The sequence below is a fragment of the Artibeus jamaicensis genome, unplaced genomic scaffold (genome assembly GCF_021234435.1).
Source record: "Artibeus jamaicensis isolate MK-2021 breed Jamaican fruit bat unplaced genomic scaffold, CSHL_Jam_final scaffold_833, whole genome shotgun sequence".
NCBI classification, from domain to species: Eukaryota; Metazoa; Chordata; class Mammalia; order Chiroptera; family Phyllostomidae; genus Artibeus; species Artibeus jamaicensis.
The window spans coordinates 5,152,582-5,172,334 of NW_026522056.1; the positions used below are offsets into that span (position 1 = coordinate 5,152,582).

Below are 19,753 nucleotides of genomic sequence, written 5' to 3' on the forward strand. Positions count from 1 at the left end.
CCTCTCCCACCCCAGGTTCTGGCTGGATCCTCTTCTAAACCCATAGCACTGTGTACCTTCTCATCATTGCACTCTCATGCTGCGTACTGTGTTTTATTTCTTGCTTAGTGGTCTCTTTGCTATTTTACTATGAGGCTTGTGAAAGTAGAAACCATAACTGTCTTGTTCACTATTGATTTCAGTGCCCAGCACTGTGCTTAGCACCTCAGAGACACTGACTGAATGTTGGGAGGAAATGGTGGATGCTTGCAAAGGTGGCAGAGAATGGGAGGGAGAAGGGGAGGGAGTTGGGGGGAGGGGCGGGACGGGGAAAGGAGACAGACCTCAACGAGGCAGCTGCCATTTGAGTTATAACAGCAGGTTATATGAGAAAACATAAGGTGATTTGATTAAAACCAAACACTCAGGACTTACACACCTTCAGAAGTTGTTGGCTGGGAGTCTTTCTTTGGCAGCCATTGTCCCCAGGAAAACAGCGTTTTGGAAGCCAGAGGCAGTCGGCATTTGAGCATCCCGGGGTTTTGTTTCCAGTTCAGCCAGGCTGCTTTTCATGGGGGATGGGGGACCTGACAGATCAGAAGACTGCTGTGCCGCTCGTTCCCAGCTCCTGCCCATTGGCTCTTCATGTTTGCTGTTCTTCACCTCCCAGCCTGATCTGGGGGTGACTGCCATACAGTTGAATCACTTCCTACCCCTGCTCTTGCTGTTCTTGACACCTCACTAGTGTTCAAACCAGGCCTCTTGACAGGTGCTGAGGCTGCCTGAGACGTCCCAGAATAGGTTCTTGATGAGTTGTACCGTTCTGCAAACCCACCTGGTTTGCACACATGCCTGCCTTTGACAGTAGAAGCCTTTGAGATGGTTTCTACTTGTCCTCACTCCTGTTGCTCACGTCGGTGTTTACGTTGGAATTTCCTTTTATCTGGGAAGGTAGCAATTCGTATGGATGCATGAGTGTCTCACGTGGTTGTTAGAAACTGGTCATTTTTAATTGCTTAGGCAATGTCTATGTGCCAGTGCTGCATCTTGGAGTTCTCAGGCCCTATTTTTGTTTCAAAATCCTCTGTAGATCTGCTTAAAACTCTTCCTCATATTCTCTTAGGTGTTATTTAGTCTAAAACACATGCAGCACCTTCCTCATTGAAGTAGTGGGGAATGCTGTACCAGAACCTTAAAGTTGTAAATAAATGTTTTATTAGATAAAGAGCCCACAGTTTTTAAACTTTCAATAATCGAAGGTTAAATACTGTACCTTATGAGGTTTTAAAAATTGTAACACTTGATAATGTTTGCGGTATATATTTTGATAGAGCCAAAATGTACTGTGTACTAGAGTGACGTAAAACCCTGTGGTCACACAGGGGTGTTCAAGTCCCTTGACTGTCATCAGGCATCCTCAGAGGGTCGAGTCTGAGAACATTTGTTGAAAGTAGATTGTTTTCCTCAGAGTAGCGAGTGTCACAGGTTTTGAAGCACATGCCAGGCTCTGGGCTTTGGTCCCCAGGAGCCGACCTAACAGTTTTTTTCTTTTTCTAAAACCGACGTCCGCTCATGTGAGCCCAGTGGAGTGTCTGCTGGGCACAACAGCGGGCTCTTTGAAGCAGCATTTGTGTGGGAGAGGCGGCCTGAGCTGGCAGCTGTTTTTGTGAAGCAGTCATGTGGCAGTGACCTGGCCTGCTGGTTGGGCCACGTCTGTGTTTGGAAGACTTTTGTAACAGTGTTTTGTATCACGTTGCCCGTGTTGGCTCCAGATGCTTCTCGAATCCTGACCTTCTGCTTTATCTCATTATCTCGCAGGAGGACCCGGTTCCCAATGGCCTCCGGGCACTCCCAGTGTTCTATGCGGCCACCATAGCAATAAACGTCTTTTCCATCATGTACACAGGAGCACCAGGTAAGAATCCCTGGGGAGCTTGCATCCAGCAGGCCAGGTGCGCTGCCATCTGACGGTTTGGTTTATTGGGTGCTGGCCCTGTTGTATCCTGACGGTGTAAAGCATCACTCGTGGTCATTAGGGAGTCCTTAAAAGGATAGGAAACACATTTGCTAGTTTTAAATATTCAAGAGATATGGGAAGTACAAAGGCAATAGCCTTTGGAGTTCAGAAAAAGAAAACTGAAATTCTCCTTCCGCCATCTACCCAACTGTATTACCTCAGTGGCTTCCTTGTGCCTTCTGAGTCTGGGAACAGGGTCAACTCCTCGTGCCTCCCTGGGCTGGGCCTGGGGGCGGGAGCGGGTGCGAGCAGGACGGTCCACACATCTGCACACTGGGGACACGCCAGGGGGCGCTAGATGTGGTGAGAGCACAAACGTCAGCCCCTGGAAACTGTCCGACTGGTGAATCCAGCAGCTAGAGGCTTCACTTTTTTTTTTTTAGATGCTAAAAACCAAAGGTAATTTTCTTTTCAGAATTACTTTTTTTCTGATTCTGATGGCTTTTGTTCTTTTTTACAGGAGTTTGGGGTTTGGGGGGGCAGGGTTAAAGGTTCTGTAGTTTTAAGGGCTAAATAAACATTTATGTGCACTATTCTTATTTGCACACGTTTCACTGTTGATGAACTGTGGTAACACTTGAACTCAGTATTCCTGGGTGTGCGTTGGTAGAGAGGATTCTTCCTGTCTCTCTGTGAGGCGCGCCTCCCACGGCGGGTCCTGAATGTGCCCGCTGCTGTGGGGGGTCTGGAGCCAGCGCATGTGTTTTTCAAAACTCTTGTTAATGTCCTTTATATTAAGTTTCAGTTATTGGCCACACCTGACAAAAATCTTCCTCTCTGATCAAAAGATAACATTTCTCTAAATTGGCATGTCATGTTATAGTAGAAAAATGCTCTTCCAAAATGGGGGCAAATCCTTATGAATTTCTCAAACTAGGCTTTTAAGGTAGTTTTACTTAGATTTAAATAGCCATAGGTGATTATATGCTGTGCACTTCAGTGCTATAAATAAAAAGTTTTCTGAATGATTCTTACCATTACATGGCTACGTTGGCATCGCTGCATCCTTCAAAACATTGATCTTGGCCCAGAGACATATGAAAAAATGCTCAACATCACTAGCCATCAGAGATGCAAAATAAAACCACAATGAGATACCACTTCACACCTGTCAGAATGGCCATCATTAATGAATCAACAAACAACAAGTGTTGGAGAGGATGCGGAGAAAAGGGAACCCTAGTTCATTGTTGAAGGGAATGCAGACCTGGTGCAGCCTCTGTGGAAAACAGTATGGAGTTTCCTCAAAAAAATTAAAAATGGAACTACCTTTGACCCAGCAGTTCCACTGCTGGGATTATATCCTAAGAATCCCAAAACACCAATTCAAAAGAACCCATGCACCCTAGTGTTCATGGCAGCATTATTTACAATAGCCAAGTGCCCCTCAGTAAATGGGTGGATAAAAAAACTGGTACATTTATGCAAAGAAATACTATGCAGCAGTAAAAAAAAAAAAAAAAGAAAGGAAAGGAATTCTTACCTTTTGAAACAACATGGATAGAACTGGAGAGCTATACTAAGTGAAATAAGCCAGATCATAAGCCATATGATCTCACTTAAAAGTGGAATCTAATGAACAGAATAAACTAATAAGCAAAATAGAACCAGAGGCATAGAAACATGAAACAGACTGAGCGCTGTACTAGGGGAGGGTGGAGGGACTAGTCAAAGAACATCTGGGAATGACCCATGGACACGGACAACAGTGGGGGGCTGACTGTGGGAGTGGGGGGCGGGCTGGATGGATGGGGACAAAAAGGGGAAAATTGGGATAACTGTAATAGCATAAGCAATAAAATATTTAAATTTTAAAAACCATTGATTTTAAAGTTTTGAACACTTGTGATCAGAATTTTTAGCCTTCCCATGAAGCATCACAGCTGCTTTAAGTCAGTGAAAAGCCCGAAGCTGAAGGTCATGGTGACTGGGGAGAGGAAGCCCCAGCCTCAGATGATGGCGGCCTGGTGGCCCTTTGGGTTTTGTGATTCATGGACTGTGAAGTGTGTCTGTCTTCACAGTTTCCACAACCTGTGAAAGAGACTCAGAGGCAGAGAGAAAGCTCAGTGCGGAGTGGGCCCTGGAGCCCAGGTGGGGAGCAAACTGTGGCAGAGGGAATCTTTGTCCACCCTCCTCTTGCCCGTGAGCCCTTGATCTTAGTTTTGTTCGGGCTCTCAGAGCTCAGGTTAGGTGGAGCGAAGGCTGAGCCGCTGTCAGTAGTAGCCAGGCACCTCCGGCTTAGCGGTTGAAGACGCTGCGCCAGGCGAGGCTGGGCGTGTCTCTGTGGGTTTTTTTCCTGCCCTCCCTTCTTCTTACTCTCCAGTTCTTCCAAATGTCGGAAGTAGTCAACTGTACAATTTTTTAAAATTAAAATTTGACTTTTGCTATTTGCTATATTTTTTCCATCTCTTGTTTCCCTCATCTTCTGCTGCACTTTACTGCAAATTTGCTAAAAGGATCCTCTTACTGGGGGAGTAAATTATTCTAGAGAAAAGGAAACTGTGTAATGGATGAGACACTGAGGATTATATAAATATTTCATAGCAATGTGAGAAATGATATAAATGCTAACTTTTATTGAACTGAGGTTTTTTACATGAATCCTTTTAGTTCTCTGAATTCCTTTAGGAAATTGGTAATACTGCTTTTCTGGCTCCACTTTACAAGTGAGAAACTGGGGCACAGCAATACTGGGTACCCAAGGTCATATAAATAGTAAGGTGCAGAACCAAAATTCGAAGCAGACAGTCTAGACCTGAACCACAGGCTCTTACTTATGACATCAGTAGACCAAGATAGAAAAGTCACACTTGACTTCTGACTGCGGTAAGTGGCATGGGTCAGATATCGGGTGTAGTACCTGGTACCGAGGGTCACCATTAACGGCAGTCAGGATGCATCAGTCTTAATACAGTCTTCTGTTCTCATCACTGTCTTTACAATGGCTTCCAGTATATTTGGAAACCGGGCTATATGTTTTTTAATATATTTAATATACAGCTAATATGAATAAAGTGATTACCTCTTTAATTAGGAATATTTTAAAAGTCTGTGCAGAATCCTGCAGCCCCTTGTCCTATGGAAAGCACAAACTGTATTCTCAGAGCTAGGGTTAAGGTTAAGTACTTTGGTTGGGTGACTGTGCTGTTGCGAACCGAACATCCTGTGTCGTCACCTCCCTGATGTCATCACACAGTAAGGGCAGTCGTGGGGCCTCCATGAAAGGGACACTGCATGACATGAGGCAAGGTGGGCAGGACACCTTCTGCAGTGCCTGGCACGCGGTAACTCCGAATACATGTTAGGGGCCATTTTATTGCCGTCAGCCTTAAGTAGCCTCATCTTTTTGGTCTTAAGTTACCAACATATCCCGAGTCATCCAATCTTCCTATTTTTTTTGCACTTACTGGTATAAAGTATTCCATTCTTGAACTTTTCTGGGGGCTTGCCTAGAAGAGAAGGAAGAAAATGGACACGGCTGAAGGACTCGCCGTTTTGTTCTTCCACAAAGTCAGAAAAGGACTTTCAAATATTTTGGTTTGTTGTGACTGTTTCTAGAATCACTTACAGGCAAGTTTAAATCTTACTTTTATTTAAACATTGAAGGTTGATGTTTGCCCTTCAGACTACACTTTAATTACATACCGTTTCCTCACGTGGGGCCCCTCTGCCTATCCAGCTGCATCGTGAATAGCCGTGCCACCATCTTTGGTGACAAAACAGTTCTTGCAAAACAAATACCTCTGCCTTCCTGCCAGTCTGGGCTTTACCTTCCCAGGTTCCTTTCTTCCTTAGGATGTTTCCATTCAACTCACTGGGGCCTCAGAGATAAAGGGGAAGAATGAAGTTTGTTTTTTACAGAAATGCATGATGGTGTTAATCTTACCCAGCTTCAACTTCAAGAGCTTTTGATAAATAGCATTTTTATGCATGGAGATGAGTTCAGTGGGGATCCACTGGATGTTGAGTTATAGTGTTTTATTTTGATTTCCTCTGTTCCTCCACTCTTAAGTTATTATGAAGTTGTTTATATCTTTGGCTCAGTTTGATTTGTTTTACTTTGCATTGACGTGACTTTTCTCAAATAAAAGTCAACCTTATACTTCAAGACTGAGGTAGCACTTTAAAAAATTGTCATTGTATTTTTTTTGTCCTTTAAAAATAATTTGCAAGAAGCAAAAATAACTTTAGTAAATAAAGTGCTCACTTGGGTTGGATACAAGCCTGAAGTCTATTTTTAATGAGAAAGTCTTCAGTTGTATGGGGCCTGCTTTTTGTTCAGCGTTTAAAGGATGAATGGTGAAGCCCGCTGCCCACCTCTCAGAGCGGTCCAAGCAGGTCGGCTAACTAAGCCTCTGGTACTGATGTAGAACTTCTGAGTCAAAGTGTGGTCTCTAGACCAGTGGCATCAACCTCTCATGGTGGCTGGTCAAAACGCAGGCTCCGGGGCCCAACCCTGGCGCCCCACAGCCCTGGGGGTTTGTGTGGGACCGGAGTCCCGGTGATTCTGACGCATGGTGCAGATGGAGAACCAAACGCTAGTCACTTCTTTCCCATGACCTTTTACCAAAAACTCTGCTGACTAATCATGGCTTTTTGCATGAGAGATACTCTTCGAGAGTTCTCACTAGCAACATTTGCTCACTCTTTTCCACCAGCAGATGAGTTCTCAAACTTAACCAGGCTTGTTTTCTGGCTTCTTCGGAGCCAACTGCACCTGAGACAGGGTGGACATTCCCTGTGCTCCTCCTTCCCCTCCTCCTTCCCCCCTTCTTCCAACACCTCTGACTTCTCCTGCCCTCCACCCCCATCCTGTCCTCCTCCTGTTCTCCTCCCATCCTCTTCCTCCAGCTGTAGCTCTTCTGATCCAGGTGCAAGGAAATGAGAGCATCAGTAGCCCCTCAGGCCCCTGCTGGCTTTACAAGAAGGAGCTTTGTTCCCGGAGGACCTCTGGATTCCACATTACCATGTTAAAGTCTCAAGTTGTGGCGAAACCAGATGTTCCCACGGCAGTGACTCTTACCCTGGGTCAGGAAGCTCTGGGTGAGAAGAACCTCCAGTTATCAACAAGGGCTGGATTCAAAGCAGAGTAATATAAAGTCACTTCCTTTTCAGAATTATTTTAAATGAACCCTGGTTTGAGAAAGAAAAAAAAGATCCTAGTTATAGGACAAATTAAGATACAGAATTTTTAGTTTTAAAAGAATCCTTCATTTTCTTAAAGAAGGTGTTCCAGGATTCTTCTTATGCTTTTAACGAGGTTTTGAACAGGTTAATCTAACACTAAACAAAAATTAGTAACTCCGTTTATGACGTAAGGAAGGACTAGTAAAGTGTGGTTCTGCAAGTGAGGTACGTGCATGTGTGTTACTGGAGAAGGATGTGCAAAGTATATGGTTGTGTGAGAAATGAAAGCACAGAACAGAATATACAGTAAGATCCTACATCTGTTAAGGTAAAAAAAAACATTCTGGCAAACACTGTACTGTGTATTGGTTTGTATCTAAGTAATGCCTGGAAACATACACACCAAGTAGTGAACAGTGTTTCTCTGGGAAATAGGTTCCAGAGGGGAGTGTGATGAGGAATTTTCATGTTTGTACATCGTGCAACTTTTGTTCTGATACTTGTATAATAAGCATATATTATGAAATATACTAAAAAGGGGAAGAGGAAGAAGGAAAGTTGTAGGGAGAGGCTGATGAGTAGAAGTATAAGGGAATTACTATGGACTAAAGCCTTATTTGTTGCAGAGAAGTTTCATTTTACATATTCTGAGGATGGTTGTCATGTGTGAAGAACCAGGCGTGTGACACAGTAATGGCTCTGTCAGGCTGTGCTTGTTTCCAGAAAGTTCGTGTAGTTCTTCCCTGAGTCACTTGAATCGTTGGATCTTTGGGGGGTTGGAAATAGGATTGTAAAGATGCTTGAGGTTAGAGCTAAATTGCTGTTCATCATATCTCTACTGTTCAGAAACTGGAAAGGGCAGGAGATGAAAGGCCGTTGAAGGGAGGCTGGAGCAGAGGTCGGGGGTTGGGAGCGCCCAGCCAGGGTTCCTGGCAGCCCCTCCTGGCTGAGGGGTCCAGAGCAATTCAAACCGTGTCCTCGTTTGCCTGTGCACAGAGTGAAGGGGTGTGCCAGACTTTACTGCCCTCCTAAGGGGTAATTATTGGGAAACAGTTTGAGATCCTCACAGAAAGACAATTTAATACAAAGGATTTCTGTTAAAAATTTTTGTTATCTGTAGACTGTATTTAAGGTAGACTTACCTTAAAATTTTCAGAAGTTCTCCCTTGGGTGTACATTGGTTTTTGTACTTTCCCATGCTAAGTTTTTGTATTTAATTATTTTTTTAAATTTTTAAAATATATTTTATTGATTACGCCATTACAGCTGTTCTATTCCCCCCTTCATTTCCTTCTACCCTGAACACCCCCTGCCCCACCATTCCCCCCCTTTAGTTTATGACCACATGTCTCAAGTTCTTTAGATTCTATATTTCCCATACTATTCTTGCCCTCCCCCTATTTTCTACCTACTGTCTATGCTACTTATTTTCTGTACCTTCTCCCCATTTGTCCTCCTCCCACTCCCCTGTTGCTAACCCTCCCTGTGATCTTCATTTCTATGTTTCCACTCCTGATCTAGCTGTCCTCTTAGTTTGCTTTTGTTTTAGGTGTGGTTCTTAATAACTGTGAGTTTGCTGTCCTTTTGCTGTTCATCTTTTTTATCTTCTTTTTCTTCGGTAAATCCCTTTAACATTTCATGTAATAAGGGCTTGGTGATGATGAACTCCTTGAATTTGATCTTATCTGAGAAGCACTTTATCTGCCCTTCCATTCTAAATGAAAGTTTTGCTGGATAGAGCAATCTTGGTTGTAGGTCTTTGGATTTCATGACTTGGAATACTTCTTTCCAGCCCCTTCTTGCCTGTAAGGTCTCTTTTGAGAAATCTGCTGACAGTCTGATGGGGACTCCTTTGTAGGTGACTGTCCCCTTAGCTCTTGCTGCTTCTAGGATTCTGTCCTTCATTTTAATTTTGGCTAATGTAATGATGATGTGCCTTGGTGTGTTTCTTCTTGGGTCCAACTTCTTTGGGACTCTCCGAGCTTCCTGGACTTCCTGGAAGTCTATTTCCTTTGCCAGATTGGGGAAATTCTCCTTTATTATTTGTTCAAATAAGTTTTCCACTGGTGGCTGTTCCTTTCCCCCTTCTGGTACCCCTATAATTCGGATGTTGGAGCGTTTAAAGATGTCCTGGAGGTTCCTAAGACTCTCCTCATTTTTTTTGAATTCTTGTTTCTTCATCCTTTTCTGTTTGGCCATTATTTGCTTTCTTCTGGTCCACTCCATTGATTTGAGTCCCAGTTTCCTTTTCATTGCTATTGGTGTCCTGTGCAATTCCATTCATTTCAATTAGTTTCGCCTTCATATATTTGTCTAATTTGTGGCTATAATCAACCAGTTCTGTGAGGATCCAGATGACCAGTGTTTTAAACTGTGCGTCTGAGAGTTTTGCTATTTCTTCGTCGCTTAGATCTATGGGCTCTGGGGCTTTGAGAACTTGCGACATTTTTGGTCTGTTCTGGCCCTTTAAGTGTGAGAAGCGGAGCCTTGGACTCCCAGGTCGCTGGGTTGTGACGCTGTATGTGGGGGAGTGGTCAGAGCGGGGAAATGGCAGCGCCCTCTACTGCCGCTTGCCACGGGGACCCCCAGGTCCAACCGCCCACTCCCTCACCTGTCCGCTCGCACACAAATGGGCGACCACAGTCAACACGCAGCACCGCTTCCCCACTGTCTCCTTCACGAGGTCGCTCACTAGGTCGAACCCTGCGCCTGGATTCCGCGCCTGAGTCCGTCTGACCGAGTTTTCCTGTGCAACCCTTCACCAGCTGCTGGTTTCGCCCCTTACCGGTCAGGCTGAAGAATTTGTTGTTAACGGACTTCCGAAAAGTTCAATTTTCCGTTTTCTGGCTGTGTTTTCTGTTGCTAATATTTAGTTGTCTCTAAACTTGGTTGTGTGAGAAGGCACGGCACATCCACCTATGCCTCCATCTTGGCGGAAGTCTTATTTAATTGTTTTTTATCCACAAAACTTGATTTCATGTATCTAGTAGACTTCGGTTACTTATAACTGTCGGTTTGCATTCCTCACATGCAGGCTGTAGAAGTAAACCCTGCGTTCTGTGGATGCTCTGCCACATTGCTGACCTGCTGGGACACCGTGATGGGCCCCAAAGTCTGCTCCTGTCCTGCTCCTCTGTCCTGTCTTACCACCACCGACTTTCCCGTTTGCCCGCTTCCCTCCGCTCCTCTTCCTCCTCGGTGTTCTGCTGTCTCCCCACCGCCCCAGCTTCAGTGGTGTGTTTGTCCCTGCCCTCCCTTCCAGCTCCTTGTCACTCGGAGGGTAACCTCAGAGCTTTCTGGCCATGTCCCAGACCCAACCAATGACAAAGGTGACTCTGACAGTAAAGGTTCAAGGAACGGGTGACATTGTGGCTTATTGTCTAAGAAACGGATTGAAAACTTATAACTGACTGCAGTCTCTTGCTTTTGGATGTTGGTCCTGACACCGTCTAGAATCCCACTTGACCCCAGCAGGGGGCACTGAGATGGGCTTGGAAGAAGCCCAGAAAGCAGCCCTTTTCTGCTTCTGTTGTGGGCTGTGCTGGGCATGGATGGAAAAATAGATCTGAGAGCAAAAGGGTTCACTCATGATACATCCCCCAAGTCGTTTCTCTCTCCCCACAGGGTCCAGGGCTTGCCTCTCACAGATCAGGTTAGCACAATGAAGTCAAAAGTAGCCCAACTAACAATTTTACCGTCAACTAAACCAGGAGCCAAGGGAAACATGGGAAACCTCTTCAAAACCCAGATACTTTTCAGCTGTAAGAGTGATGCATGTTGATGTTAGTCGGTCAGTTTGATGTTGGTAATTAACAGTTACCATTCAGCTTGGCAAGAAACAGCTTTGGAGTGATTCCTTATCACATGTATTAGACACCGACATGGAGACAGAAAGCAGAAGCCAGGAAGCTGTGGCCTGGTGAGGTCAGTCCCCATGGTTTTTTAAGCAGCTCCAGGCTTCGGATTCTGGGGCCAAGCCGGGGCTGGAGCTGGCTGCCCCTAAGGCAGCGCAGCACAGCCCCGGGAGTCCCCAGGGGTTTGGAAGAGGCGTGGTCTTGTCCCCTAAGTGTCTCTAGTGCCACCTGTGCGCCCTTAGCTGTAGTTAAGCTAGGCACTTCTAGTTCTTTGTTTTTCACATTTACATATGCTAATTCACTCCCCGTAGAGTACTAACTGCCTCTTCTGCCTCTCAGTTACCAAAATGGTTAGTAACACCTTAACTGAATGACTTTGAGTTGGTTTGTATGTATAAAGTGGGTAAGGATGTGACAAGCTTGCATCATTGAAGGTTTATTTAATCAAAGGGCAAAGTTTTAGTAGCTCCCTCCTCAAACACATTTAAAAACATTTTTTACAAAAGTGGCATGCTTATTATGTATTTTCACAGTTAACGTTATGGATGCATGTGCAGTAAGACGTGAAAGCCCCTGCATTTCCCGTCCCTCCACAGGAGCTAGCCTTGTGTCCTTCCAGAATTTTTGCTGCATCTTCACGCTCATGGTAGCAGAATAACTGTAGGGTGTTTATCTTAAAACATGTAGTGGCCCTGGCTGGTGTAACTCAGTGGATTGAGTGCGGGCCTGTGAACCAGAGGATCGCGGTTCAATTCCCAGTCAGGGCACATGCCTGGGTTGCAGGCCAGTTCCCAGCAGGGGACACAAGAGAGGCAACCGTACATTAATGTTTCTCTCCCTTTCTTCTCTAAAGATAAATAAAATATTAAAAAGCCCATGTATTGGGTCATGCTGTGCATACTTTTATCCACTCAGTCTTTCTTGATTGACTAGATCTCGGGCCTCTTTCCTTATCAGTACATACAGATCTACCTCATTTTTATGGCCGAGGACTATAATTATTTCACGTTTCCATAATCATCCATGTACTGGTTGTCTTGCAAATTCCTGCTGTTACAAGTCTGGCTGCTGTAGGTGGTATTGTATGTCTACCGTGTGTCCCTGTGCAAGCAGGCGCGGTGAAGTTGTAAACCTGTGAATATGTGTGGAATGTGCCTGTTGCTGCTGGTGACAGAAGACAAACACGTTTCAGAGGGATGAACTTGGGGGACATTTCAGTGCTGGGAAGCCATGTGCACTTCTGCCCTTTTATTGGCTGATGTAATTGCAACTTAGCGTGCATTGCTGCCTTTTTAATGGAAAGGTTTTCTGTGTTTTAACTCCATGAATTGACACTCCAAAGAGTTCCGTTTGAAGGTCAACGTCCTGTTAAAACTCCTTTATTCCTAAGCTGATTTTTAAACAGATTCATGTGTGTGGTCACAGTGGCACGCCCAGTGAAAGCAGGGCTGATGGCTCGTGGGGAACCGCAGGCGGCGGCTCCGCATCACGCCCTGCAGCTGCGGCTGCGGCATTGGGCTGGCTGACGGGACACGGGATGACGCACCTTTTCTCAGCCACGTTTGTCCACTGGGGGATTTAGACATTGAGATAAGATGCAAATGGTTTTATTGCCACTTAATAGGCTGCTTGTGCCAAATGGGTAAAACTTTTAATATTTAGGTTACTGACTGTTTTAACCACATATTCACAAGGTGGAGTGTGTCTTAAACACACAGCTTTCTATTCCAAAAAGTATGGCATATTTTTTTTAATGGAGACCATTATAAATACACAGTCCAGGTGATTGGTTTTGGGTTGGGGGGACAGAAAGTATGCTGATACTAGGCTGACCTTCCAGAAAGTGTCCCCTGAGGCCCCTGCTGTCGTTTCTGTCCCTCAGTGCTCGGCCTGGTCCTGCCCATATGGGCCATAGCGCTCATCTCCTTCGGGGTGGCACTGCTCTTCGCCTTCTTCGTGTGGCTCTTCGTGTGTCCCTGGATGCGGAAGAAAATAGCAGGTAAGCGCTCTTTCATTCTTCTGATTTACTGCAGTGCGCCCCGATCCTGAGGGTTCAGGTGTGATGTCCAGTTATCCCTACTGACAGAGGGAGGTGGAAGCACCGCTAAGCCTAGAGCACAGGGGGCAACCACAAGGCCCGCGGGCCAAATCCGGCCGACACCTTGTTTCTGCCTGGAGGCCGCATTGAGCCCTCGCTTAACTGTTAAGAAGCAGATTGATACAGTCCTGAAATTACATTCGGCCCTTTGAAGGCAACCGCGAGGCTGATGTGGCCCCCGGTGAAAATGAGTTTGATGCCCCTGGTCTAGGAGATAGACTGAGATACATGCCCAGTCCTTGTCTCTTGGTTCCTGACTGCCTCCTGGCGCAGACCTGTTGTTGATAACTTGTGACCCAGGTGAGCCCAGGTCCTAGTTGTGTGGATAAGCGGAAGTTAACTATGCAGTTAAGTTCTACCAGCCTGATGAAAAATGTTAGTCTTCTGGGAAATGCAAATTAACACCACAATAAGATAGCACTTCACACCCACAAGAACAGCTAAAAGTAAAAGACTAGCAACATCAAGTGTTGGTGCTGAAGTGGAGTAACTTTATTTACGGAAGTGGAGTAACTTTATTTACAATGAAATGTAAAGTGGTACAACCACTTTGGACATTAGTTCAGCAGTTTCCTATAAAGTGAGTATAACTTAGCATGTGACCCAGTAATTCCACTCCTAGGTACTTATGCAAGAGCCATGAAAATGTATGTTCATGAAAACACTTGTACACAAATCATTTGGTCATAATTGCCAAAAACTGGAAACAATCCACATGCTTATTAACAGGTTAATAGATAACCAAATCGTGATATATTCATACATTAGAAGACTATACTGAGCAAGGCAGAGAACAAACTACCTACTGTAGGCGCAACAGATTTATTTCGTAGGCCTTATGTTGAACAAAAGAAGCCAGCTCCAGAAGGGTACACTCTGTAGGATTCCAGGGAAATTCATCTGTAGACAGAAGTCACTGGTTGTTGAGGCTGGGGGGCGGGGCGGGGGGGTTGCTGTACACGGACTGTGAAGGGCAGGAGGGAACTTGGCAGGGACACGGGACCATGGGCTGTCTTCAGGGTGGAGCGGTCACAGCGTGTACTTGTTGTCACAGGTCATCTACCTGCACATTTAAAATGTATGAATTTTATTGTGTGTACACTATACCTTAGTAAAAACAGTTTTTAAAGAAAGAAGGAGAATACTGCTCGGAAAGCTGCCTGAGCTATTTTCTTGTCAGTAGCAACATGATTGAATTCCTAGCCCTGAGGTGACAGGTTTCTACAGGGCTCTCAACAGAAAAGAAGTATTTGTGTTTGGCCTCAGAGTGGACTTCACACTCCCATTTCAGTATGGACATATCTGAATTGGAAAATTCACGTCTGATAGACAAAAGCAAACACACAGGAAGGATACACATGGTCATGAATCGGAGGACTCGGCACAGACTCTGGGTCCCTCTCAGGTGGATCTGTGACCTGAGATCACAATTAGAGTTAACACAATTTCAGTAAAAATCCCCGCGGGATATTCTGTAGATATACACAAGCTGTTCTTAAAATTTATACTGAAGGCAAAGAAACTAGAAGAGCCAAAACAATGTTGAAAAGGAATAAAGTTGGAGGATTCACACCACCTGGCTTTAAGCCTCTCTGTAAAGCCGTATGGCGGTGTGGTGTTAAGGAACAAATCGGCATCTAGGTGCATAGGACAGAAATAGGCTGTGCAACTATGACAGACCGACTTTCAACAAAGTACAAGGCAGTTTAATGGAGAAAGGAAAGTCTTCACAAATGGTACTGGAACAATTGGACAGCCATATGCAAAAAAAAAAAAAAAGAATCTGGACCTAATCTTTACACACTGTAAAAAAAAAATGAACTCAAAATCCATTATAGATCTAAAAATAAATGACAGTAAGACTTATAGGGGGGAAAAAGCCAGGGGACACTTTTGTGGCCGTGGGATCAGAGTTTTGAGATAGGACACCAAAAACAGCTCATAAAAAATGTTGGGAAATTACACTTCATTAAAATTTAAAACAATTACTGCATGAGAAACACTGTTCAGAGAATGAAAAAGATAAGCCATAGACTGAGAGAAAATGTTTGCAAATCCCCCGACAAAGGACTTATATTCACAATATATAAAGAAATCTAAGAAAACCCAGTTTAAAAAAAAGAGCAAAACATTTGAACAGAGACTTTATCAAAGAAGGATATCAAAGAATGGCAGATAAGTCCATGAAAACATGCCCACATCACTTGCTCTCAGAAAAAAGCAAGTTACAAATCACAATGAGACATCATCACACACCTGTTTGAATGGCTTTATTTAAAAAGACAGTGCTAAGTGCTGAGGAGGGTGAGGGGCAGCTACTCAAGGAAACAGCTTGGCAGTTCCTCACAGGATTAAGTACACACTTGCCCACTCCTGGGTATTTACCCAGGAGAAATGAAAAGTTAAATTTACCTGAAAATGTGGATCTGAATGTTTAGAGCAGCTTTATTGGTGATCGATCACCCAGAACTAGGCAGATTATGCACAGGATGAATAAACTGTGGTATAACCCTATGTTGGAATACTACTCAGCGGTGTAAAAGATGAACTATTGATACCTGTAGCAACATGGATGAATCTCAAAGGCATCATGCAAGTAAAAGAATCCAGTTTCAGAAAATTAAAGAGCATATGGTTTTATTTATATGACATCCTGAAAAGACAAAAGTATAGGGACAGAGGCCCGATCAGGGGTCGTCAAGGCTTAGGTTTGGGCAAAGGGTTTGACTACAGGGGGGAGCTTTTGGGAGTGACAGAGCCCTTCTCTATCCCGACACACATGAGGGTCGCAGGAGCCTGATGTGTTAGAATCAGGAGTAGTGATAAGAAACTAGTGATTAAAAAAACTAGTGATAAAAAAATCCATATGGGCATATATAGCCTCAATCTAAATAGTGAGGCAACATCGGTGCTGGTGCTTCCTCTCCCAGGTGGCTCCTCCCTGCTGTCGGTGGGAGTGAATATTAGAGTCTCCTCCTCCATTCATACTGAGTATGGGCCTAAGATGAGCGCCCCTTAAACACACCCCTTGATTTAACTGCATGGGAGCAACAAACCATACTGAAATGCTTCGATTTTTTAAAAAGGTTTTTCCTAACAGCTGAACCCAAATGTCATGTGGACCAAAAAACCTTTGTTTTCCAGCTCTAGGCTATAAAGTCACAAAAAGAAACTGACATTGCTTCCCATTCAGGCTTTCTAGCAGGGGTGTGTGTGTGTGTGTGTGTGTGTGTGTGTGTGTGTGTGAGTGAATGGCATGTATTTTGATGTTTCAGTTTATATTTCCTGTTCTAAACAGATTAATGGTCAAGGGCATAGAACATAGAGCTAAACTGCCTGAGTTTCGCACCTGTGTGACCTTGCAAATGACTTCATCTCCTTGGGCCTCAGTTTGCTTGTTAATGAAGTGCAGAAAATAATACCAGGCTCACATGTTAACAATTTTTGTTTTAATTATTATACTCTATGCAAATGTTCTCTCCCCTAGATTATAAGCAACTTGCGGTCAGTAGATCTGTATGTACACTTCTTGTTCCCTGTAGCACATAACAGCTTTAGTTTGAAATTGCTTATCTATTTAACTGACTGGGGAAGTGTAGAGAGATGGCAGGGGTAAACAATGAGTGTGTCCAGCAGAGGAACTGAGATTATTTCCATTTCATTTCTGTAGGTGAGAGGTCATTAAATCAGCAGCATCGTGTGTCAGATTTGATTTTAAAAGAGTGCGGTTGTGCTTAAAATGGCTTTTTAAAAATCCCTTGGTTCTTTTGAAGGTAAAGGATTTTTAAAAGTAAGTAGGATCTGTTTGTTTGTTTTTCTTTTTTGAGAAAAATGATTTACTTACTTCCTAAGCTTTAGTGACTTAAAATTTGCAGACCAGTAATTTATTGAACAGAAGAAAACCAAACAGACCATAAGAATATCTGTGAAGACAAAAAGGGTAAACATCTCAGTGATTCTGAGGTTAGTTAAGAAAATAGAGGCCAGTCCAGATGGCGATAGAGTTACAGGCTGTTAGCCCTGAACAGGGGCCCTGGGGATCAGATGTACCCCTTACTGTTTTACTGGGTTTTCATGACCTAGTTCAGGCCCCATGCCCCTGTCTTTTCCTCAGTAGCTGAATTTTCTGCCTTAAGTTTCCCCGATAATCAATTGAACTCTCTACTTCATTTTCTCTATCTAGCTATAAATTTTTTGTTTCATGTCCAAAGTAAGTACTGAGGTATAAAGGTAAGTATTTATTTTTTATACTTATTTTTTAATAAAAAGCAGGCTTCCAAAATGTTCAGCTATGACTGTATTTTCTTTAGGCAAATTACAAAAAGAAGGTGCTTTGTCGAGAGTCTCTGATGAAAGCCTCAATAAAACTCAGGAAGCGGAGTCCCCAGTATTTAAAGAGCTACCAGGTGCCAAGGCAAATGACGACAGCACCGTCCCTCTCACGGGGCCAGCCGGGGAGATGCCAGTGGCCCCAGAAGGCACATCAGTGGGCAGCCACCCCCGGGCCTCTTATGGTAAGAGCCACGCAGAGGGTTTGGGCTTGCCTGGTGGCAGAGAGCCATTCCTTAGGTTGTAGTGCACAAAAGTGTCTCCCGGTTTTATGTTTTGAGAAAACCCAGGTGCTCGGGAGGCCTACTCTTGTCCTGTGCTTTTCTTCCAAGCACTATTTATGGTCTTATCAGTGGCGCCAGGGGTGCACACGGCGCCTCCGTGCAGCCCGCCCAGCTGTGCGTGTGAAGCTTCCGTGCTGCAGAGTGTCCTCGCTGCTGAAGGTTGGCTCGTCCGGCTCCACAAGGAGACTTTTTCGTGAGAGACACGAAGGGAAAGCTGAAACCGGAGCCACGGCGGCTCCCACCAGAGAATCACAGAAACCTCAGTGGACAGCAGGACTGTTCTGGGGGTGTCCTTTTGTCCCGTAACTTGTGTAGGCGATGACGGGCGAGGGCCAGCCTCTGCCAGGCCAGTGCGGGCAGCTTCCGCCTCCCCCGGGTGGGGCGCTGGTTCCCACTCTCCGCAGGCGTGGTCTCCGATTTGGCCCGGAGAGAGCGAGTTAAGTTTGCCCCGCAGATCTGAGAGACACGGCCGTTGAGAGTCGTGGTTGGCCTTTTAAGGAGCACCTAGACTGTCTGCCTCACAGCAGGCTGGGGTTGCCCTCACACATCACGTGTTCTAAAATGAGTCCCTTAGGAACTGGCTTTTGCCCCTTATGTATGAAGTTTTCTGAAATATGTTCCTCATAAGGATTCTCCCTCTATTAATTATTAGAAATTGTGAAGAACGCTGTAGTAATTTCTGGAAGACACTTTTTAGAACTTAAACCACATTATTTTAAAAGTATCATTATCGGTTTTACCCTTTTATAGTATGTCTCCAAGTTTCTTTTTTATTTTAATCATGTTACATATCCTTTATAGTCAACTAGAAAATAGGCATGTGGGAAAAAATCTGAATCCTCATAATGATCCAGCCTCACTGAGATTACCGTTATGAAACAGTAGGGCCTGTGTCCTTCTAGACGTGACTTACATTCAGGTTAGAAAATGAGCCTCCTTTTAACCCTTCCCAGGAAGGGCACTCTCCATGACGCCCAGCTCCGTGAAATCGCCCATCTCCAATGGCACGTTCGGCTTCGACAGCCACAGGAGGAGTGACGGGCACGTGTACCACACCGTGCACAAGGACTCGGGGCTCTACAAAGACCTGCTGCACAAAATCCACTCGGACCGGGGCCCAGAGGAGCGGCCCGCCCAGGAGAACAGCTACAGGCTGCTGCGGCGGAACAACAGCTACACTTGCTACACCGCGGCCATCTGCGGGATGCCGGTCCACTCGACTTTCAAAGCCGCTGACTCGTCTGCAACAGAGGACAGTGAAAAGCTGGTGGGTGACACCGTGTCCTATTCTAAAAAGAGACTTCGCTATGACAGCTACTCAAGCTACTGCAACGCAGTAGCTGAAGCGGAGATAGAGGCAGAGGAGGGAGGTGTGGAAATGAAGCTGGCGTCTGAGCTGACAGATCCTGACCAGCCTCGAGAGGACCCTGCAGAAGAAGAGAAGGAAGAGAAAGACACCGCCGAGGTCCACCTCCTGTTCCATTTTCTGCAGGTGCTTACTGCCTGTTTTGGATCCTTTGCACATGGTGGCAATGATGTGAGGTAAGGACAGCGGTCATTGAACAAGTATGTGTTGAGGGTCTGCCACGCGTCAGGCGCTATTCTGGGCACTGGGATACAGCAGTGAACAACACAGACAGAAGTCCCTACCAGTCGTGGTAGGGGTGGGGGACAAACAATAAACAGAGAAATGAAGTAGCACATGTGATAGGCTAGACAGTGATAAATGTTCAAGGGGAAAATAAACTGGAAGGGGACTGGAACTGCTGGAGACTACACTGTTAGATAGGCTGCTCGGGTCAGGACTCGCTAAGTGAGACCTGAAAGGGTGAAGGGAGCCGGCCATGTGAGCATCTGCAGGAAAAGCATTTCCAGAAGAGGGAACAGCAGGTGCCAAGGCCTGAGGCAGGAATGTGTCTGGTGTATTCTAGGAAGAGCTGTGAGACCACAGAGGGAGACTGTAGACTGTATGGCTAGCAGGTCATGGAGTCCTGGAACGTGTAGGAAATACGTACGGATATATAGAGAGCCCCTACTGTCTTTCCTAGTTAGTGACAAGTCACTT

At 45.0% G+C, this 19,753-nt stretch overlaps 1 protein-coding gene across 6 annotated transcripts in view; it reads left to right on the plus strand.

Moving 5' to 3' along the window:
- SLC20A2 (solute carrier family 20 member 2) overlaps positions 1-19,753 on the plus strand; it is a 102,579-nt gene that overhangs the window by 68,045 nt on the left and 14,781 nt on the right. For 5 of the 6 annotated variants that reach the window (XM_053660041.1, XM_053660040.1, XM_053660042.1 and 2 more), the window contains 5 exons: positions 1,798-1,894; positions 12,860-12,976; positions 17,259-17,285; positions 17,386-17,589; positions 18,642-19,230. In XM_053660041.1, the coding sequence (XP_053516016.1) occupies positions 1,798-1,894; positions 12,860-12,976; positions 17,259-17,285; positions 17,386-17,589; positions 18,642-19,230 (1,034 nt within the window). The remainder of the gene's footprint in view (positions 1-1,797; positions 1,895-12,859; positions 12,977-17,258; positions 17,286-17,385; positions 17,590-18,641; positions 19,231-19,753) is intronic. The other variant, XM_053660044.1, reaches the window with a different exon arrangement.